At 42.8% G+C, this 18,048-nt stretch overlaps 1 protein-coding gene across 3 annotated transcripts in view; it reads left to right on the plus strand.

Moving 5' to 3' along the window:
• The window catches only part of LDLRAD4 (low density lipoprotein receptor class A domain containing 4), a 376,907-nt gene that overhangs the window by 345,477 nt on the left and 13,382 nt on the right, over positions 1-18,048 (plus strand). For 2 of the 3 annotated variants that reach the window (XM_075826462.1, XM_075826464.1), the window contains one exon: positions 9,883-10,037. In XM_075826462.1, the coding sequence (XP_075682577.1) occupies positions 9,883-10,037 (155 nt within the window). Of the gene's footprint in view, positions 1-3,736; positions 4,193-9,882; positions 10,038-18,048 lie in introns of those variants that run through there. The other variant, XM_075826463.1, reaches the window with a different exon arrangement.

Below are 18,048 nucleotides of genomic sequence, written 5' to 3' on the forward strand. Positions count from 1 at the left end.
AAACAGCCAAGTACAGCGCTCGACTATTTCAGTCATTCAGACAGAAAATGGAGTGGTGGGCAAATGCTTGACTGCCGCTCCATTCAAGCTACTTCTCACTGTGTGGAGTGCAGTGAGGAGGATCTGAGGGTTCAGGACCCCCGTTCTCACCAGCGATCATAAAATGATCCCCTATCCCGTGGATAGGTGGTAATTTTAAATTTTTGGAATACCGCTTTAGGCAAGGTCTAATATGAGGACAAACTTGGCATACCTGGGGGTCTTCATTAGGCACCAGGCTGCCATGACATCGATCGGCACCCTGTTTTCGCATCACAGAGGGACCGATGGAATGGCAGAAGGGACCATTGACCACGGCATCTAGTTGGTAAAATGGCAGGGATCTGAGTTATCGTTCGACAAGGATGTCAGTTGTTATAAACAGCTGTCACACCGCAGTGTACGGAGAGGGCTCGGCCCGTGAGCCCGCTACACAATTCTTCTCACCCATCTTGATGTACAGTTATGTCATAATAGGCAAAGGAGTCAATACCAAACACTCTGGACTCTTATGCACCGCCCTATGTGAAATATTGGGAAAAAATAGATTAAACCTTCCTAATTGAATTAGATTTTGTTCAGGTTTTTTTTTTTTGGCCATTTTTAAAGTCAAAACCAGGTTTGGATCATAGAGAGAACATATAAAAGACAAATTCTACTCCTCTTACTTTAATCAACTGATTAAAACTGTACAGAAAAACGAATCCATACCTGCACGTGTAAATACACCCTATTTCTTTAAGATTTCCGTGGTCAGCAAGGGCCATGAGATAATCTCCTGCAAGTACCAAGCCTGGCTATGCCTCATACCCTCTGATCAAATGCCTGATCAATGTTGGTATGGAGGGGCAGGCTAAGGCATGATTTCCTACATCTGGTGGAAATATCTATACATTTTGGACTACGGTGATTGAGACCGTTTAAAAGGAGACCGATACTACACTTGCCCACAACCTTGCTCATGGCTTTTGACTATCATTCCCGGATACCTAAGGCCTTATGCATACAGCCGTGCCCAAAATCACGGGCCGCGATTGCGGGCACAGCTGGCCGGCCGCATTTTCGGCCCGTGCTCCCATACAAAATATGGGAGCACGGGCTGTAAAAAGCAAAAGGTAGGACATGTCCTATGTTTTGTGGTAGACTTCTACGGACCGGACACTTTCCTGTAAATAAATGGGAAGGTGTCCATGGACAATAGAAGTGAATGCGATTTTTACGGTCGTGTGCATGGGACCTAAAGAGTATATATCTAGTTGCTGTTTGTTCCCTTCAGTTGGTTCTTCTCATGATGTATTCAAATTAAAGTCTGGTTATTTGTTCTTAAAGTGGAAGGTTTTTGCTCTCCTTGCTGTTCTCCAGTCTTCTTCGGCACCCAAGTTCAAAGATATAGAGTTAAATTTGTGCATGGGGTTTTGTTATTGTTCTGTATCTTAGTTGCATTTTATTTTCAGTGTGGATTCCACAATGAAAATCCGCATTGCCGTAATAATCCATAGAGGAAGCCTCCCAAATGTGGAAATACCCTCTAACATGCCAAGGAAGATACCATTATAATGAAATCCAAACCTTATTTGTAATTGTGTATATACCTTGTAGTACCTCGCCTTCTGTCTGCATCCCCTGTAAACTGTAAGCTTGTGTGGCGGATGGCCAGCTCCTCTCCTGCGTCGTCTGATGTTATTCTGTAACTTTTGTAATTGCACTTTTAGATTTTATGTATTGATTACTTTATTTTGCACAATACAGCACCAGATAATAATAATAATAATCCATACATGTTATGAAGAAGTAATCAAGATCTTCTCACTACAATGTGGCAGGAACCATTTGTGAAGTGCAAAATCATGTGTCCTAGAGGATCTTTTAGGTCCCCCTTGACTTTCATACAATTATTTAAACACTTCATTGTAGAGAAATTCTTCTGAACCTACAGTTTCCCGTTGTAAAGTGAAGAAAAATTCCCTTTTAACCTGCGTTTTTTTCATACATTTTGGTAGTCCAACACTTGTTTTCGCTTCTTTTACAGCACTGTAAGTATAAGAGCTGCCTGCGGTGACATCTGCTGGGGGCAATAGGAATAGCTTCAGATTTTGAAAGCCACATGTGCCTTAGGCCTGTTGACTTATGGGTGATAGTCGCTGTTGAGAACTGCTCCACTATTGTCCTATACTACTTACGTATTGGTGAATTTTACTGCTTCTGCCCAGTAATCTTTTCATATATGCCACTCTTGCCCTTATCACATGATGTAGTGTCTGATGACGCGTGGCACAGCATCTTTCTTCTGTAATAAGGGCCCCTGTGTAAACTCCAGAGAAGTACATGTCCTGTAAATGAAATTCATCTTAATGCATTATGTACATAGCAGAGCTGAGTGCAGGAGTATGTAGGGCAGTCCATGGTGCCATCTGTGGCTTTGTACTATTCGTATGGAATCCGACAAAAAAACCAAAACCCTGTATGCCTCTAAGTAGAATATGAGGCATACAGAACTACAGTAACGCCCCATGCGCCTCTAGAGGCGCCCTATTATGGTTTACTACGAAAAGGAGCATAAGGCCTATGTGCCCCACAGAGGTCTATTCTGGTTGGCATTGGTTCTATTTTAGGGGGTACTTTTTGCAATTACTTCAAAAGGAAAAAGGCGGTCAATGTTGATCGGTGGGGACCCTGCTGATGAGCAGAATAGGGGGCGGGGGGGATTATTACTACCACGGCCCTTTCATTCTTTACATAGACACAGTGGCTGGGCATTGTATTGCAGCTCAGTCCCTAAGAAAGTAGGTGTGACTGCAGATCACCCCAATATCCTGGTCCGTCTGCACAGGGACCAACTGACTGACTCACCAGAGTATTACAGGGTCCATCCTTGGGTGGGCCCAGTTTCTGACACAATAATACAACAGTATTACCCCAGTCCCATGCTGCTTCACCCTGACAGGGGTCCTGAGAGCTGAGCTATGGGGTGTTGTTTTGGGGTCCTCACACTAGAGCTGGTGGAGCTGTCCCAGCACCTTCCTGTGACATGGAGGACATGTGGCTACCAGTCATTTTCTTATTCTAATTAACAGAATACTGGCTCTGAAGGGTTAAACTAAAATATAAACAGTGCAAGAAAACCATAAGTACCGACCTCACACTGTTCAGGTCTCACACAGAGCGCTTAGGCCTTGGAGTCTTTCTTAGGCCCTGTTCATACAGGTTTTTTTTGCAAGCCGAAAACTGCATGGAAAAATCAGCGTTTTTTTAAGTTGTTTTACACCACAGGCGTATTTTTTATACACCAAACCACTTCCTGGGCCTCTGCTTCTGTCAAGGCGGTTATTGGGGTTGGCAGCAATTGCATCTGAATATTTAAGTGATGCAGTAAATAGAAAGGGATAAAAATAATATGGACATAAAGCCGCATCTGTCAATATATGAAAATGGAGGAGCCATAATAATAATACCACAACATCAGTAACCGCGCCTGTTTAGTGAATACCCTGCATGAAGGGGTTAACTGCGAGCGCCTGGTGGGAAACCTTTGTGTCTGTATCCACCTGAGGTAACTTTCCGTCACTCTGAGGAGCTGCCATGTGGAAGGTCGGGGAGAAGCACTGGTGACAGTCCAGCTGTGCACGGAGCATGTGTGGGGATGTGCCAGCAGCCGGAGACTTGGCAGCAGGAGGGCGCGAGGGAGGGTAAGGGGGGCGGCACTGAGCATCACACAGTCTTCGCTAAAGTAACGAGGAAAAGTGCTGGGGCTGAGGCTGAGGAATGACGCACGTTACTGTGCCCTGTAGCAGAAATGCGGAAGAATTAGAGGCCCCGGCACATAGAGCGGGCTGAACGCACACAGGACGGCGGGAGCTTCACTTCCTCTCCTCGTCTGCTAAGAGCGCACAAACAGCTGATGGTCGGTGTAGACAGCCGGAGGATGTGAGGCTGCCGCTCCTCTTATCTCCTTCCTGCTGCCGCTACTAGTCACAGCCTGCTGCTGGCTCCTGGGCTCTTCTACCAGGCGGAGGGCAGGGCACAAGTGCGGGTGACGAGCAGAAGCTGGTGGGATGCTGCACATGCCAATCTGCCCAGCTCCTGAGTATGTCCAGTGATCACCTCAACTCCACACTGCAAGATGCTGCATTCAAAGACATCTTCCTGGTAAAAGGTACAGTGTTCTTTAGTGACCTGCCCCGCTGGCATTGCTGGTTAATGTTTGCTGGGTAAGTGCTCTGGATGGCTGTAGTGGATGCCCGGCTCCCCTGTGGCAGCAGCCAGACCGGCTGAAGGGGCTTGTGTATAGGAAGAAGACATTGGGGGTAAGTGGCAGGATAAGAACAATGCTGAGACTGTGCGGAGTTCATGGTCTGGGCAATCCCAGGGGCCGGTGCCATGGCCATTAGTAACTGGCACCTCAGGAGCGGTCTGTGAAAGTTCTCCTGGGCAGCCACTGAACAGGTCTGGAATTCACATTCTTGTTCTAGAAGAAATAGTCACTTTTTAGGTTTAATTCCAGCATTCAGAATGGGACTTGTTGTTTCCCTCCGTACTTCATGTGAGATACTTAGAGACAGGAAAAAAATATTTTATAAATTAACGTTTTGGGAGTTTTAAGCAAATCTTGACGTCTCAATGTGACCCATTCCTTATGCATTGTAAGACGTTTTGTATGTACGATTTTGTCGCACTTTGTGGTAGCGAGTTTGGCATTGAATGGGTGTACTTCATCAGAGGCCCCCCATGTATTTGCTGTTGCTGCCCGCCTTGTAGCGGGGGTATAGTTAGACTTGCAGATTTCTGGTAAGTGTGCTATTTCTGGAAGTTCATCTAGAACAATGGCCGAGTACTGCGCCCTCACAGGGTAACGGATTTCTCCACTATCTATGTGGTGGGAGTTTTGTGTAAGCAGAGTGTGGCACTGATGTGGCAGAGCTGAGTTTGTCTTTGGACTGAATCGGTATCAAGTTGTGTTACATAGGTCTGCGGATGAGTTTTCACAATGAATGCATCTCCCACGTAGTTAATGAGAAAAGCAGCTCTGCTCCATCTGTAGAACAGTCTTCATTGCTGCGTGCGCTCTTCACGGAATGCTGTGAACTTCACCGTTGTGGTAATGTACCTATAGGTCTATATACGCGGGGTGAATAACGTGAAGTATAAGGGTGTAGTGTCTGGGTACAGATGGAGCATGTGACCTAATCACACAAGAACTTTGGGCTTGTTGTTGTGTTTCTCACTCAAGTTCATGGTTTGGGTGAGGTTTAGGCGGAAACTTTACCACAGAATTTCCAGACTTGAGACTTCTGGAACGCTTTGATGTACTGATGGTGATTCAGAGAACGGATGTGCCTCCCTCTTCACAGAATCCTCCCCCCGAGCCTTGGTGAGTTTAGAAGAAGTGGCAACTCCTGGCACCCTGTACGTGTGCCACCTCGCCCCCGTGAACTCTGCGTTCTAGGAAACACTGAGCGCACTTTGTTGTGTGTCTGCCCAGAGCCAAATGATAGCAGTAATGGCACAAGCTTTGTGTTTTTTTGTAACTTGATCGTATTGTGATTGTTTTTAGTCCTCGTGAGGTCCAAGGTGTTGACGTTCTATGTGGTTGATACGGCGTGTGTAGTGGCAACAACAGGTCTAGCCTTTCCTAATGTATGCACGTTAGATATTTGGTGATTCAGAAGATTATGGCGCTACGTAATACGGTTTATCTGGCGCGTGATAAGAATATATATCTCATGTGTGGCAGATTAGCAGTCAATTACCTGATAGTTTGGTTTGGCAGGAGTGGGATTGAGGAAGAGCGGCCGGAGGTGACTGGGCATGTGGAGAAAGTTGGTGTGTTGGTTTAGTAAATGCCACCATGTTGGAAAGCGTCAGTGATTTAGGGCATGGCTGTGTATATTGTCTATCCCTGATTATTATCTATCTTTCTAATTAGCCACATAGCTGTTGTGTATCCAGACGTCCAGTAGTTGAGAATTCCCAATGGTCAGGCACCTAGGTGGTCCGGAGTGTGATGGATTCATTGGGGGAGGTATATCAAAACCGGTTCAAACTAAAGTGGCGTAATTGCCCATGGCAACCAATCGGGTTGCGGCTTTAATTTTCTAAAGGGCCTCTTAAGAATAAGAGGTTGAATCTGATTGGTTGCCATGGGCAACGACTCCACCTTTTCTTTGCACCAGTTTTTCTATACCTCCTCCGTTGAATTATACTCCAGTCTGTTTAGTAAATTTGTTGGCTAGATTATATTGCATTAGAACGTATGGTGCTGCCAAAGTTTTATATAGAGTTAAACGCGCACAATTTTGGTGAACGTTGCTGACCTATAACATAGAAACCACCTTTCTCTCTATAATGAAGTATTACAGTGGGCGGCTCACTTTGTTGGAGTTTCCCTTTTAAAGGGGAAATCCACCCAAAAGGGAACTTCTGACATATGAGAGGCATGTCCGTGGAGTCTTTGAGCTTGTAGCATCACCAATATCCTAAACTGACCAGACCCATTCAGCGCTGCTCTAAAATTTGCCTTCATGTGAAGCTCTGACACCACATTCTTAGCACAGGGCCATTCAAATCAACAGAGCTCACAATGTTGTCATACAATGCCAGTAAGTGAGAGCCTGTTTGTTCTGAAATCCAATGGTGGTTCAAGGGGGTGCACTTCACTGACGTGATCATCTGACGGGCCCCTAAGATTTTTAGCTAGCTTTACATGACCAGAAAATCTTCTTGTGGTGTATGAAGTCCTTCCCTTCTACTACAGAAAGGACTGAATCCCCACTAGGCCAGATAGAGCTCTGTCCAGTTTATATGACTTCTATGCTGTTCATGCTGGAACGCTGTCCTGGACCTCTGCTTTTAGGACTGGACTGTTCTTCTAGTAGATATTGTGTAAAACTGTGACATAAGAAGTGAGCACCACTCCACTGAGGGGGGTGTTAGCTGTGGACATTTACATTTGTTGTAAATACTCTGGAGCAGTGTTTCTTGTAGATCTTTGTGACCTTACAAAGATAAAACAAGGGCATTAAAACTGTAACTTCTGTGGAGCCACCAATGTGAAGCAATACCAGTAATAATAGGTACGGGTGACTTGTAGCCATTCTCTCCCTATGGGTTGTGCAACTATTCTGGTAACCATATGTTGCTGTGGAGCCCCAGCCTTACACATGTATGTCCATACAGCACAGGATCATCTCACAGACTTCAGTGTGTTCGATAGCTCCATAGGGTCCATCGTGTAGACACAGACTGAATACTGTAAACGCTTGTATACCGTAAAGCATTGCTTGTCAACCTGTGAGGTGCCCCCAATGGTTGATGAAGCTCAGCTGGGAAGGGGGGGGGGGGCAGGTTTGCCAGAAGTTGTTATATGCTGCACAGTCCTGTCTCTGGCTGCACCAATCTCTGGTTTAGTAAAAAATAAAAACCTGTCTCGTTTTGTGCTTATTTTAATGTGTTACTGTATAGATCTAGTGAGGCCTCAGGCATGGCCACATTCTGACTGGTGAGGCCCCCGTAAGAGAAGATTGAGTAAGCCGTGCTGGCAGTTACAGAACTTAGTTCACTGAAGTTCAATGTTTCCATTAAATCTGCCACCTACTCACGATAGTAAACTTGTAAAAGTTCTATTACTTTATTGCACTGTCAGTGTCGACATTACTTGATCTAAAAACTAATGGCATGGACAGAAGAAAAATAAATGATGGGTTTGAAATAATTTTGATTCGTTGTTACTCTGCTGCAGTTCAGTCATTTGTCCTCGTGTGGTCTCCGTGACCTGCTTTGCTCTCTTGTTTGCTATAATTTCCTAATAGTCTGGCAGTATATTGTAGTATTGCTTAATACCCCTTTGTAGTCAAGTAAAATATGTGTCAATCCAGACTAAGATTGTTCTGTATGAAGTGTCATTCTTATGAGTTTATTTTTCAGGAGTTGTGTTTATAGTGTCAGCTGGGTTGGTATTACACACAAGTTTGCCAAGCTTTTCCACTCCTGATCTTCTCTTATGATGGATCCTTGTGAACGCGATCCCTGGCAAAACTGGTCCAAAGGGAAACATTCTGAGCACTGGCAATAGAAAAATAGTTGTATTCAAGTGGATAATATCGGCAAGCGCCAAAGTGCTTGCTTTATGACGCCACTTCTCAATGGGAAGTTCTCTGTTCCTGCTGACGGCTGCAAGGGGAAGAGGGCTGAAATCATTGCCTGATTGTCCCTCACGTCCTGCCTCGCACATTCTCACAATGCAAAGCTGCACACCGCTTACTGGGACATGTCACCGACGATCAAGTGCACCACCGACTACCGGCTAGACATTGACTTAGAGGCTTTTTTTTTTTTTTTACTGAAATCCTCTGTATTAGAACCCTGTGAAGCTTTGGATAGTGCACATACATGAGGTGCCATCTGCGCATATCTAGTCCTGCAGGGAAACTAACTTCCTTTTACTTGAAGTTTTGCTTGAGGGAACATTACCTGAAGGCTTCCACACCTTTTGCTGGATCTCCACTCGGAGAATCTGTATTTCTGGTGAGGCTGTTGCTCGAGAATTGGAACCTATTAATTTGATTCAAACTGATAGGATGTAAATTCTTCAGATTTATGTCATCGTTTCCAGGGTATGATTTCATGTTAGGAATCTTGAATCTGCTGGTCTGTGCATATGCAATACATACATATCTAACATTGTATCTGCGTTTTTATTTTTAAACCTCTTATGTTTGCACAATATTTTCTTCACTTATCTGCCTCAAACACATGAATGTTTTTTCATCTTGAGAGGTTCATTTTTAGGGTATGTTCACACGAGGTCATTACGTCCGTAATTGACGGACGTATTTCGGCCGCAAGTCCCGGACCGAACACAGTGCAGGGAGCCGGGCTCCTAGCATTATACTTATGTACGATGCTAGGAGTCCCTGCCTCGCTGCAGGACAACTGTCCCGTACTGTAATCATGTTTTCAGTACGAGACAGTTGTCCGGCAGCGAGGCAGGGACTCCTAGCGTCGTACATAACTATGATGCTAGGAGCCCGGCTCCCTGCACTGTTTGGTCCGGTACTTGCGGCAGAAATATGTCCGTCAATTACGGACGTAATGACCTCATGTGAACATACCCTTACCTTCTGATTAAAGAAATTCAGCCTAACTTGTTGTCAAAAGTCAAAACTGGCATCCCGCAAATATTACATTACAAAAATGGGCCATATTCTGTACAGTAAGGGCCTGTTCACATCCGCTTTGCCCTTCCACTGAGGGGTTCCTTCTGAGGTTTCCGTCGGGTTAATCCCTCAACGGAAAGGCAAACTGAAACCTTAGCTTCTGTTTCCCTCTCAATTGATCTCAATCGTGATGGAAACTTTGCTAATTGACCCCCAGACGAAGGCATTAGTGCTGAAATGCGCGTTGGGGCGGAAGTTCGCTGTGTGCCTTCCTGCATCCATCATGGGTATGATATATCCCTTTGATATGCCTCAGTATTCTTGTGTATAATTGCTTTCCTTCACGTTTATATGGACTTAATACATGTTTCACTACTATTTGTATTCTTTGTGCTTATGTAGCACATCGTTATATGCATATATGGTCTCTTCATTTCAGTCCATATCAAAAACTTTTTGGAAGGCGTGTCATTGGTACAATTTTGTACTCTTTGTTTATTTGTTAGACACACTTTTTAGCTGCTGGTTTATAATTTGGTATATCTGATACTTTAAGTGCTTTGTAAAATTTACAGATAATTGTAGTCAAGTATTAAAATGATAAAATAATGCAGCAAAATAGACGGGTACACTTCCGTGAATAGCTGTGTCCTATATTTGGTTGAATTTGTTTTGTTTTTTTGTCTTTCAGCTGAATTGGAGTTTGTGCAGATAATTATCATAATCGTGGTGATTACTGTGATGGTGGTTGTGATTGTCTGCCTTTTAAATCATTATAAACTCTCAACGTGGTCCTTCCTTAACCGACAAAGCCAAAGCAGAAGACAGGAGGAAGTTCTACAGCCGGTGAGTTCTTGTCTCCTTTCTATTGTCTAGCAAAGTATGGCTTTGCTGTACAACACCTGAACCATATGTATGAAAAGATGATGCTCCTCTTCAAAGTGTTTGCTTTTATAATCTAAGGTCCTGTTCACATTAGCATCATGACCTCCATTCATAACGTAGCAATGACCGCTTTAACTTAAAATAGGTCTGTCAGGGTATTTTTGTCGGCAAGTATAGTGTTGCATACTGCGCTGTTCTTGCCGCCAAAAACATACAGACTGAAACATACAAAATGCTAATGTGAACAGAGCCTATGCTAGACAGGCTCTTCACCACACACATGCACAACATTCAACAAAGGGGCTTTATGCAGTCTTTGATGCCTTTCTGTATGACCCTTGGCAGGATTGTCCGTTACATGACTGTCCTTTGTACTGCTGGTCTAAAGCGTTTATGTTTATACTCTGCAAGCGAAGCCCAGTCTCTCTGTTCACAGGGAAAAGACCAAGACCAATGAAGGGGCAAAGAACAGGATCTTGACATAAGTGTCACTATTAGTACATCTCAGGAGCCTACAAAAAATGGTCCCCATTAGATTTTGTAAATGTAAGCGAGGCATTGATACCAAAACATTTACCAGAGACTAACAAGTGCAGTGCTAGCACTACATTGCATGTACTTAATAGAAATGACTGCACCAAGTCCCTCTACATATGATATAATACGACCATGACCCTCAGGGCCAGACACTCATTCTCACTGGACTACTTAAAGGCCCATGCTTGTGCCTAATGGAAAATCTAGGCCTGGGCAGTAGTATTTGAACTAGGGATGCATGTGCGCCTGCGATCTTGCTGCTAGAATGATTACTACAGAATAGGCACCATGAGATGGGACAACCTGCATGTTGAATTTGCTTGTCCTTTGTATGGTACCATTGGACATTGAAGAATCTTACCTGCTTGCAGATTTGACGCAATGCTTTGGCAATGGCAGCTGAATGGCGATCATAGTCATATCTAGTTCTAACCTTGCTCTGAGCTCAAGGACAAAGTTAAGGGAGTTATAAATTACTGTATAAGTATTCTTTCTCATATATAGTATGTCAAAATGTTATTGTCCTGCGGTTTTAATAGTTTAATCTGACAATGTGATCCATATCCCAGAAACTAGTATGTTTTTGAGTCTCCTCGGGAACGAAAGTTTGTTTTAAACTTATCTTATTATATTTTTTATTTTTTAATATCAAAGGATGCATTTTACTCCAATAGTGACTCAGACTTTGTCTTCACTTCTATTTTGACGCAGTCCTATTAGTTTTCCCATAAATTCCCCACAAAGTGCCTTCAAAGGCTTAGTTTGTAGTCTTTTGCTAAGGAGCATCTAATGTTTTTAGACCTCTATAGTGGTAGGTACATTTCACATGGGTAAATATAGTTCTGTGTTTTACGACTTCTTGTTTTTGTTTTGTTTTTATTAACGATAATTTTATAGAATTTTTTTTTTTATCTCTCAGATATATTCACTTGTAAGGACATTTCTTAGGCTGCAGAGAATATAAAGCCACAATGTGACCCTAAAAAAATGTATAGTTTATTTTTGTTGGTTTACTAATTGTAAACTGCTTGGTATATGTCTGCCATTCCCGCTCTACCATTCCGCCCTGCTTCCTGGTCTTTCCTGTTATCTTCTATACACAATAATGTGAAGTCTCATATGGCAGCCAAATAGTGCCATATTTTTGCCCGTTTTCACGAATCACTCAATAGACTAAAGTGTACGAGGGATCTGTGAAATCCGTACCGCACTCGTTCGTGTGAATAAGCTCTTCATTAGTTGACGCGATCACGAGATGTTTGTGCTTACAGATGATAAATTGGAAGGACCGTGGAGCAAAAAAATTAGAAAAAAAAATTCATGGAATAATCAAAGATGGTCACTAAACCAACTAGACTACCATGTTTATACATATAATGCTTGTGTTGGCATTCAGATCTAGTAGGGAATGGCTGTTTACTGTAAAATGTGCTGATTTTTAACAATAGTATTTTACTCCTGGGAAACTGGTTAACGCTAAACCTTCCTATGCATATGACTTTGTGTGTAGTTAAATACTGTAGTTGATTACCGTCCATACCGCATCTATTCTTAATATTAGACATCTTTCCAAATGTACGCGTACAAATTGATGTAAAAACCGGACCGTGTGGTGCGCTATAGATTTTTTCCGTATGCGTCCAGTGTGATCGTAGTGCCGTTGACAAAAATATCTGTACACAGGCAGAAATGGAAAAAGAAAAGATACCTGAAATGCTCCAAACAGTTTCTTTACATTTGTGCTGCATTGATCATTTTCTTTTGAGTTTTCGATGACAGTGGGAGCAGTAAAGAGCAGCTTTCTGCATGACTGACAGTGCACTTGTAGAGCTGCTTCTGGCATTGAGGGTTTACTTTGCTTTTAGTGGTGGGAGGCATGTGTCATGTATGACCCAGACATCTGATTGAACATCGCAATGCCTTTGCTCTCTAGGCTTTATGAAAGGCATAGCTGCAGGAGGCAGTCAGCTCTTATTAGGACGGGCAGTGGACAGGATTTTCTGGCGCTCTAGGGGTGCCATTCTGGTGTAGTCCTTTGTACAGTGTGACTTCTGTGTGTTTGTTGTTTTACCAGCCATTTCAGGACAAGAGCTAATCTCTGGAATACATAAAATAGCTTTCTACATGATTGCATGGTAAATATCGCTGCCTGTGCTGCTTCTTCTTACATATCTTTTTTGGAACTAACATTCCCAATATGTTCATTTTCACAATGCAAATGTAACTGCATTAAGAGTTGGAATAACTACGATATTCCTGCCCTTGATAATTTAGCAAATACATATGCAGTACATAATAAGAGTAATTACACCCAAAGGGGTCACTTCGGTTTTAAGTATGGTACATCACCGCTCCCAGTCATACATACCAGAGATTACAGAGGAGACAAAATGTGGCGGATATTGCAGATGTTGTTTTTCATAAAAGTTGTCACCGCTCTGCTTCATGTGACCTGTTGAATGAGATTGCAACAAAAGTTCTGCTCTGGCTGGACATTGGTAGCTTGGATAAGGCCCCCCCCCCCCCCTCTCAAAGTCTCCAACGTTCTAAACCTAAAGAGTAGTTTAGAATTCGGGAAATTGGATTGAAATTACTTTTAAAACATATAGATAAGATTAAGAGCGTGACTTCTCCCAACTAAAACCAAATACAATCCATTAATATTGTGTAACTACAGACACACCAATGTTTTATTTAAAGATTATTTGGTTATATTTATGTAAAAATCTGAACGGCTTGGTTGTATATCTAGGCAGTTTAGGTTTGTACAGACAACGCTAGGCATGCGGTGTGGTACAGCAAATTCTATTATTAATCCGCTTCTAAACGGGGCATTGCCAAGTGGTTACCCCAGAATATGCGCGATCTCCGAGTTGGCTCATCATACAGAGCAATCTAGAATGTCACATATGTAGATCGCCTGGAGTCCAATATTCCCTTGGCAACTGCTTATTCGAGTGAGTCAGTAGTGATGATGAAGGTAGATACGTTGCATTGACCTCATGGACTAAACTTGCCTCTGATTCAGTGAACGCTGTTGGTGTATTGTTTTCCTTTTATTGTAGTGCGGTACAGCAGTCTGTATTATCGTTTCATCTTAATTGCCCTTTTGGCAGGAATCTGGCCAAGTCTGAATTATGTTCCCCCTGATGTATGAAAGCTTTTTGGTTAAGATTGTTTTTTTTTTTTGCTTTCTATAATAAAAATTGCATTCTTTCAACACACAACTTTTCACAATAATCTTGCTTTGCGCAAACATCCAATATTATGCTTACTTTTTAAGATATTGAATAATATGAAATATCTTTTTGTCCGTAGGCTACAAGGGATGGGGTGACAATATTCAGCTACTTAAGAACCTACATGACAGGCTAAACATCACACCTTGGCTTTGGTGCCTATAGCAAAATTTCACGTTTTGGAATTCTGTATTCTAAAGGTGTTTTTTTTAGTTTACCCCCTCACTTTTATTTTATTTTTTTTCATTTTTTGCGGAACACTAAGGGGGAGCTCACATTGAGTTTTTTGACGTGGAAAACGCAACAAAAAAACGGCTGAAAATGCGTCCCATTGATTTCAATGGGAGACGGAGGCGGTTTTTTCTTGCAAGCGGAAAAACCGTCTTGTGGGGAAAAGAAGGGACATGCCTTATCTTCGGGCGTTTACGCCTCTGACCTGACATTGACATCAATGGGAAGCAGAGAAAGCGTGTTTCGTTGCGTTTTTTGCCCACGGTGCTCAATGGCCGCGGGCGAAAAACGCTGTGAAAATCGGCGTGCAGGCAGAGCAAAATCTGCCTCAAAATTCCAAACGGAATTTTGAGGCAGATTTTCCGCCTGCAAAAAACTCCATGTGAACCCAGCCTAAGGGATTTCTTATTATTTAAAATTGAAGCTGATATAATTACATTTTGTAGGTCGTATTTAGGAAAAAATGGTCTGAACAGGGAAAAAAAATGTTTTTCCTTATTTTTTCATGTTCTGTTTTAAGGTAGTTATTTTATTTTTATTTTTTCAATCAATAATATTTACCCAAAAAAATTAATCCTCTAATTCCATGCATAGCAATGTCCATGTGTGTGTACATTGTGCATCTTATGAGATCGCTATAGCAACAAGTACAAAGACACTGTTTTAATTATACACATATCTCCCTCTTTAACTTTACACGCAGCATCTGTACCTGAATGACAATCATCCAGGTACAGACATTTTTTAATAAAGGGACACAAAGATTGTTGGCTGGGGGTAATTATTATATATTTGGGGTAACGTACATTTGTAAAAGAAACGTGGCATTTAAATGACTGAGCATGTGATGCCCATGCAAAATATGCTTTTGTCAAATTTTGTGCACGTTGGTATGTGCTTTTTTGTAGGGCGAGCGTTTAAAAAAAAAAAATAGTTTTTATTATCTTGTTCTAATAGTATACTTTTTTTTGTGTTTTACATTTTAGGCTTCTTACACACTAGCGTTAGTATACGTTTACCTCTCTCCCATCAGAGGAAGAGCGGATCGAAAGATTAAATGGAAAGCAACGGTTCCATTAGAATTACCATTGATTTCAATAGTAATTCTTTTGTTTCAGTTGCTTTCCGTTTATCTATGTTCGCCAGGTTTCCGTTTTTTTTAACGCAAACAAAAGTTCTACAGACTGCACTTTTGCTTCCGTCAACAAAATCGGAAACCTAGCAAACGGAGAACAACTGAAAGCAACTGAAGCAAAAGAATTACCATTGAAATCAATGTTAATTCTAACGGAACCCTTGCTTTCTGTTTTTAATCTTTCGATCCTCTCTTCCTCTGACGGAAGAGACGTAAACGTATACCAACGGTAGTGTGGACATAGCCTTAGTATATATCTTTATTAAAAGTAGAGCGTGTTAAGGGGGTTTTACACAGGATGATTATCGGGCAGACTAGCATTCATATTGTCGTTGCCGATAATTGTCCTGTGTAAAAAGGGCAACGGTCAGCAAATGAACGAGCAACCAGCTCGACCTTCTGGTCGTATCGTTTTAAAAAAGTAAAAGTTTATCGTTGTCGGCAGCACATCTCCCTGTGTAAACCGTAAATCAGTTAAAATTTCATTGAAAGGATTTTTAATTGCATCCGTTTGCATGTTTTTATGTTAGTCATCCGTTTTTTTTTAACCTAAAGAGATAAGTGTAGAGTACAGGATTTTACTCCATTCAAAAAAAAACAAAAAACCGAGGTCTAACAGATGGGTAAGGATCTGTTCACATCAGCGTTGGTTTCCGTTGAGGGGTTCCGTTGGACCTTTCCGTCGGAGGAACCCCTCAATGGAAAGGCAAACGGAAACCATAGGTTCCGTTTGCATTACCATTGCCATATGGTTTCTGTTTGCCTTTCCGTTGAGGGGTTCCTCCAACGGAAAGGTCCAATGGAAGCCCTCAATGGATACCAACGCTGACGTGAATACAGCCTTATTTTTAATCATTGGGGCTAATGTGTTTGTAATCCTTTGGCATCCATTATTTTTATTCCAATGGGATTTTTAACTTATCAGTTTTTATCCTAGCTACTGTCAGACATAGACTCCCTTAGCCTGCTGGGACCTAGCAATCGCAGCAGTCCTGCAGCATGGGGATGATCATGTCTAACAGCCCCTGGTCTGGTTGCCAGCATCAGGACCTGATAAGTTCGGACCAGAGAATGTAAGTAGTGTCAGATCTGAACACTGCTGTGCTGCTGGAACCCAGCGATCGTGGCATCCCAGCAGCCTGAGTGTGTCCCCGTCTGACAGTAATGAAAAGTCTCTGGTCCGGGTGCTGTTATCAGGACCTTAACCAATCAGGCCTTGATGACCACACCTGGACCAGAGGCTCTTAGTTACAGCCAGATCTGGATACTCGATGAAGCAGAAACCTCAGGAGAAGATTGGCTGTTAAGACTGGCACACTGCTAGTTAGCTCATGTATATATATTGATGAGAAGGGGTTAATTGGGTCTTCAAAAGTGATGTAGTATGGGTGTCACACAGCACGCCATAAAGAATGTACCATACAATACAGTCTCGATGTGAGTCTCTTAGAAATTAATAGAGAGACTGGCTTCCTGTCAACACAGCAGACGCTGTAAGATATAGTCAGGGGTCGTGACTGAAAAGCAGCCTGGAAAGGGGGCTGAAACTATAAGATCAAGCCATAGATGTGTTTTCTAACCACAGTATCATTTATGCCACCTCAATTACAAATGGGGGGCCCAAAACAGTTTTGCTGGGAGTGCTGCTTTAATTGTAGTCATTGACTTTCTCTAGATGATCCCTCTAAGGGCCTGTTCACATCAGCGTTGGCTTTCCGTTCAGGGGTTCCGTCTGAGGTTTCTGTCGGGTGAACCCCTCAACGGAAAGCCAAATGGATTGTGATGTCATGTGTGTCATATTCAGCGCAGCGCCAAGGCCAAGAGAGAGCCCAGAAAAGTAGCCATGGGAGCCTGAAAAGACGCCAAACACTAGCCCTAACTTTAGTGAGTAGATAGTTTTTGGCACCTTTACAGCTACCCAATACCACCCTGCATCTCCTACCCACCCCACACCACGCAGGGATTCACACAACAGGGTTCGGGTGTCGGCTGTTAAAAACAGCCATCTAAGTCCGTTTTTGATGGGCGTTTTGCATCCGTTTTGTACCCGTTCCGGACGTAATTAGTGTGTGTGCACATACCCTAAGACAGACAAGTAGATTGACTTATATACAACAGGCATTTATTGTCATTACTCTTAATAAAACCTGATTTGTACATCGTTATTGATTTACTCATACAGACAGACAGAAAAATGTGGCTGTAGATAGACTTGCTACATTTTGGGTCAGTTCACACGAAAATCCACAGCAAATACAGTAGCCGCAAAGTGAATGAGATAAAACAAATCTCATCCACACGCTGCGTAAATACTGAGCGTAAAAAAACCGCTTAGAAATTGGCCTGTGTTGCATAATTTTAATCCGCAGCATGTCAATTGTATTTACGTAAACACTGACTATTTGTTGCAGGTTTTCCCCATTGAATTCAATGGGGAGTTAAAACCCGCAACAAATAGCAGGTGCGTTTTTTGTGGCGGGTTCGCAGCGATTCCGCAACTCCGAAAAAATTAATATATCTTATACTTAGCCAGGAGTCTGTGTTTCTTCCTCTAAACGGGCCTCCTGGGATGACGTTTCATCACATGTGACCGCTGCAGCAATCACAGGCTTTGGCGGCAGTCACATGGGATGAAACGCCATCCCAAAATGCCGGCCTGGATGACATAAGAGTGCCGGCCTCCTGGGATGACGCTTCATCCCATGTTATTGCCACTGCAGCCAATCACAGGCTGCAGCAGTCTCCTGGGATGAAACGTCATCCTAGTAGGCCGGCCAAGTGCTGCAGTTTTCCGCAGCGGACACTCTGGGTGAAAAAATGCACCACAATT

This window comes from Rhinoderma darwinii, chromosome 5 (assembly GCF_050947455.1).
Source record: "Rhinoderma darwinii isolate aRhiDar2 chromosome 5, aRhiDar2.hap1, whole genome shotgun sequence".
Taxonomy (NCBI): Eukaryota; Metazoa; Chordata; class Amphibia; order Anura; family Rhinodermatidae; genus Rhinoderma; species Rhinoderma darwinii.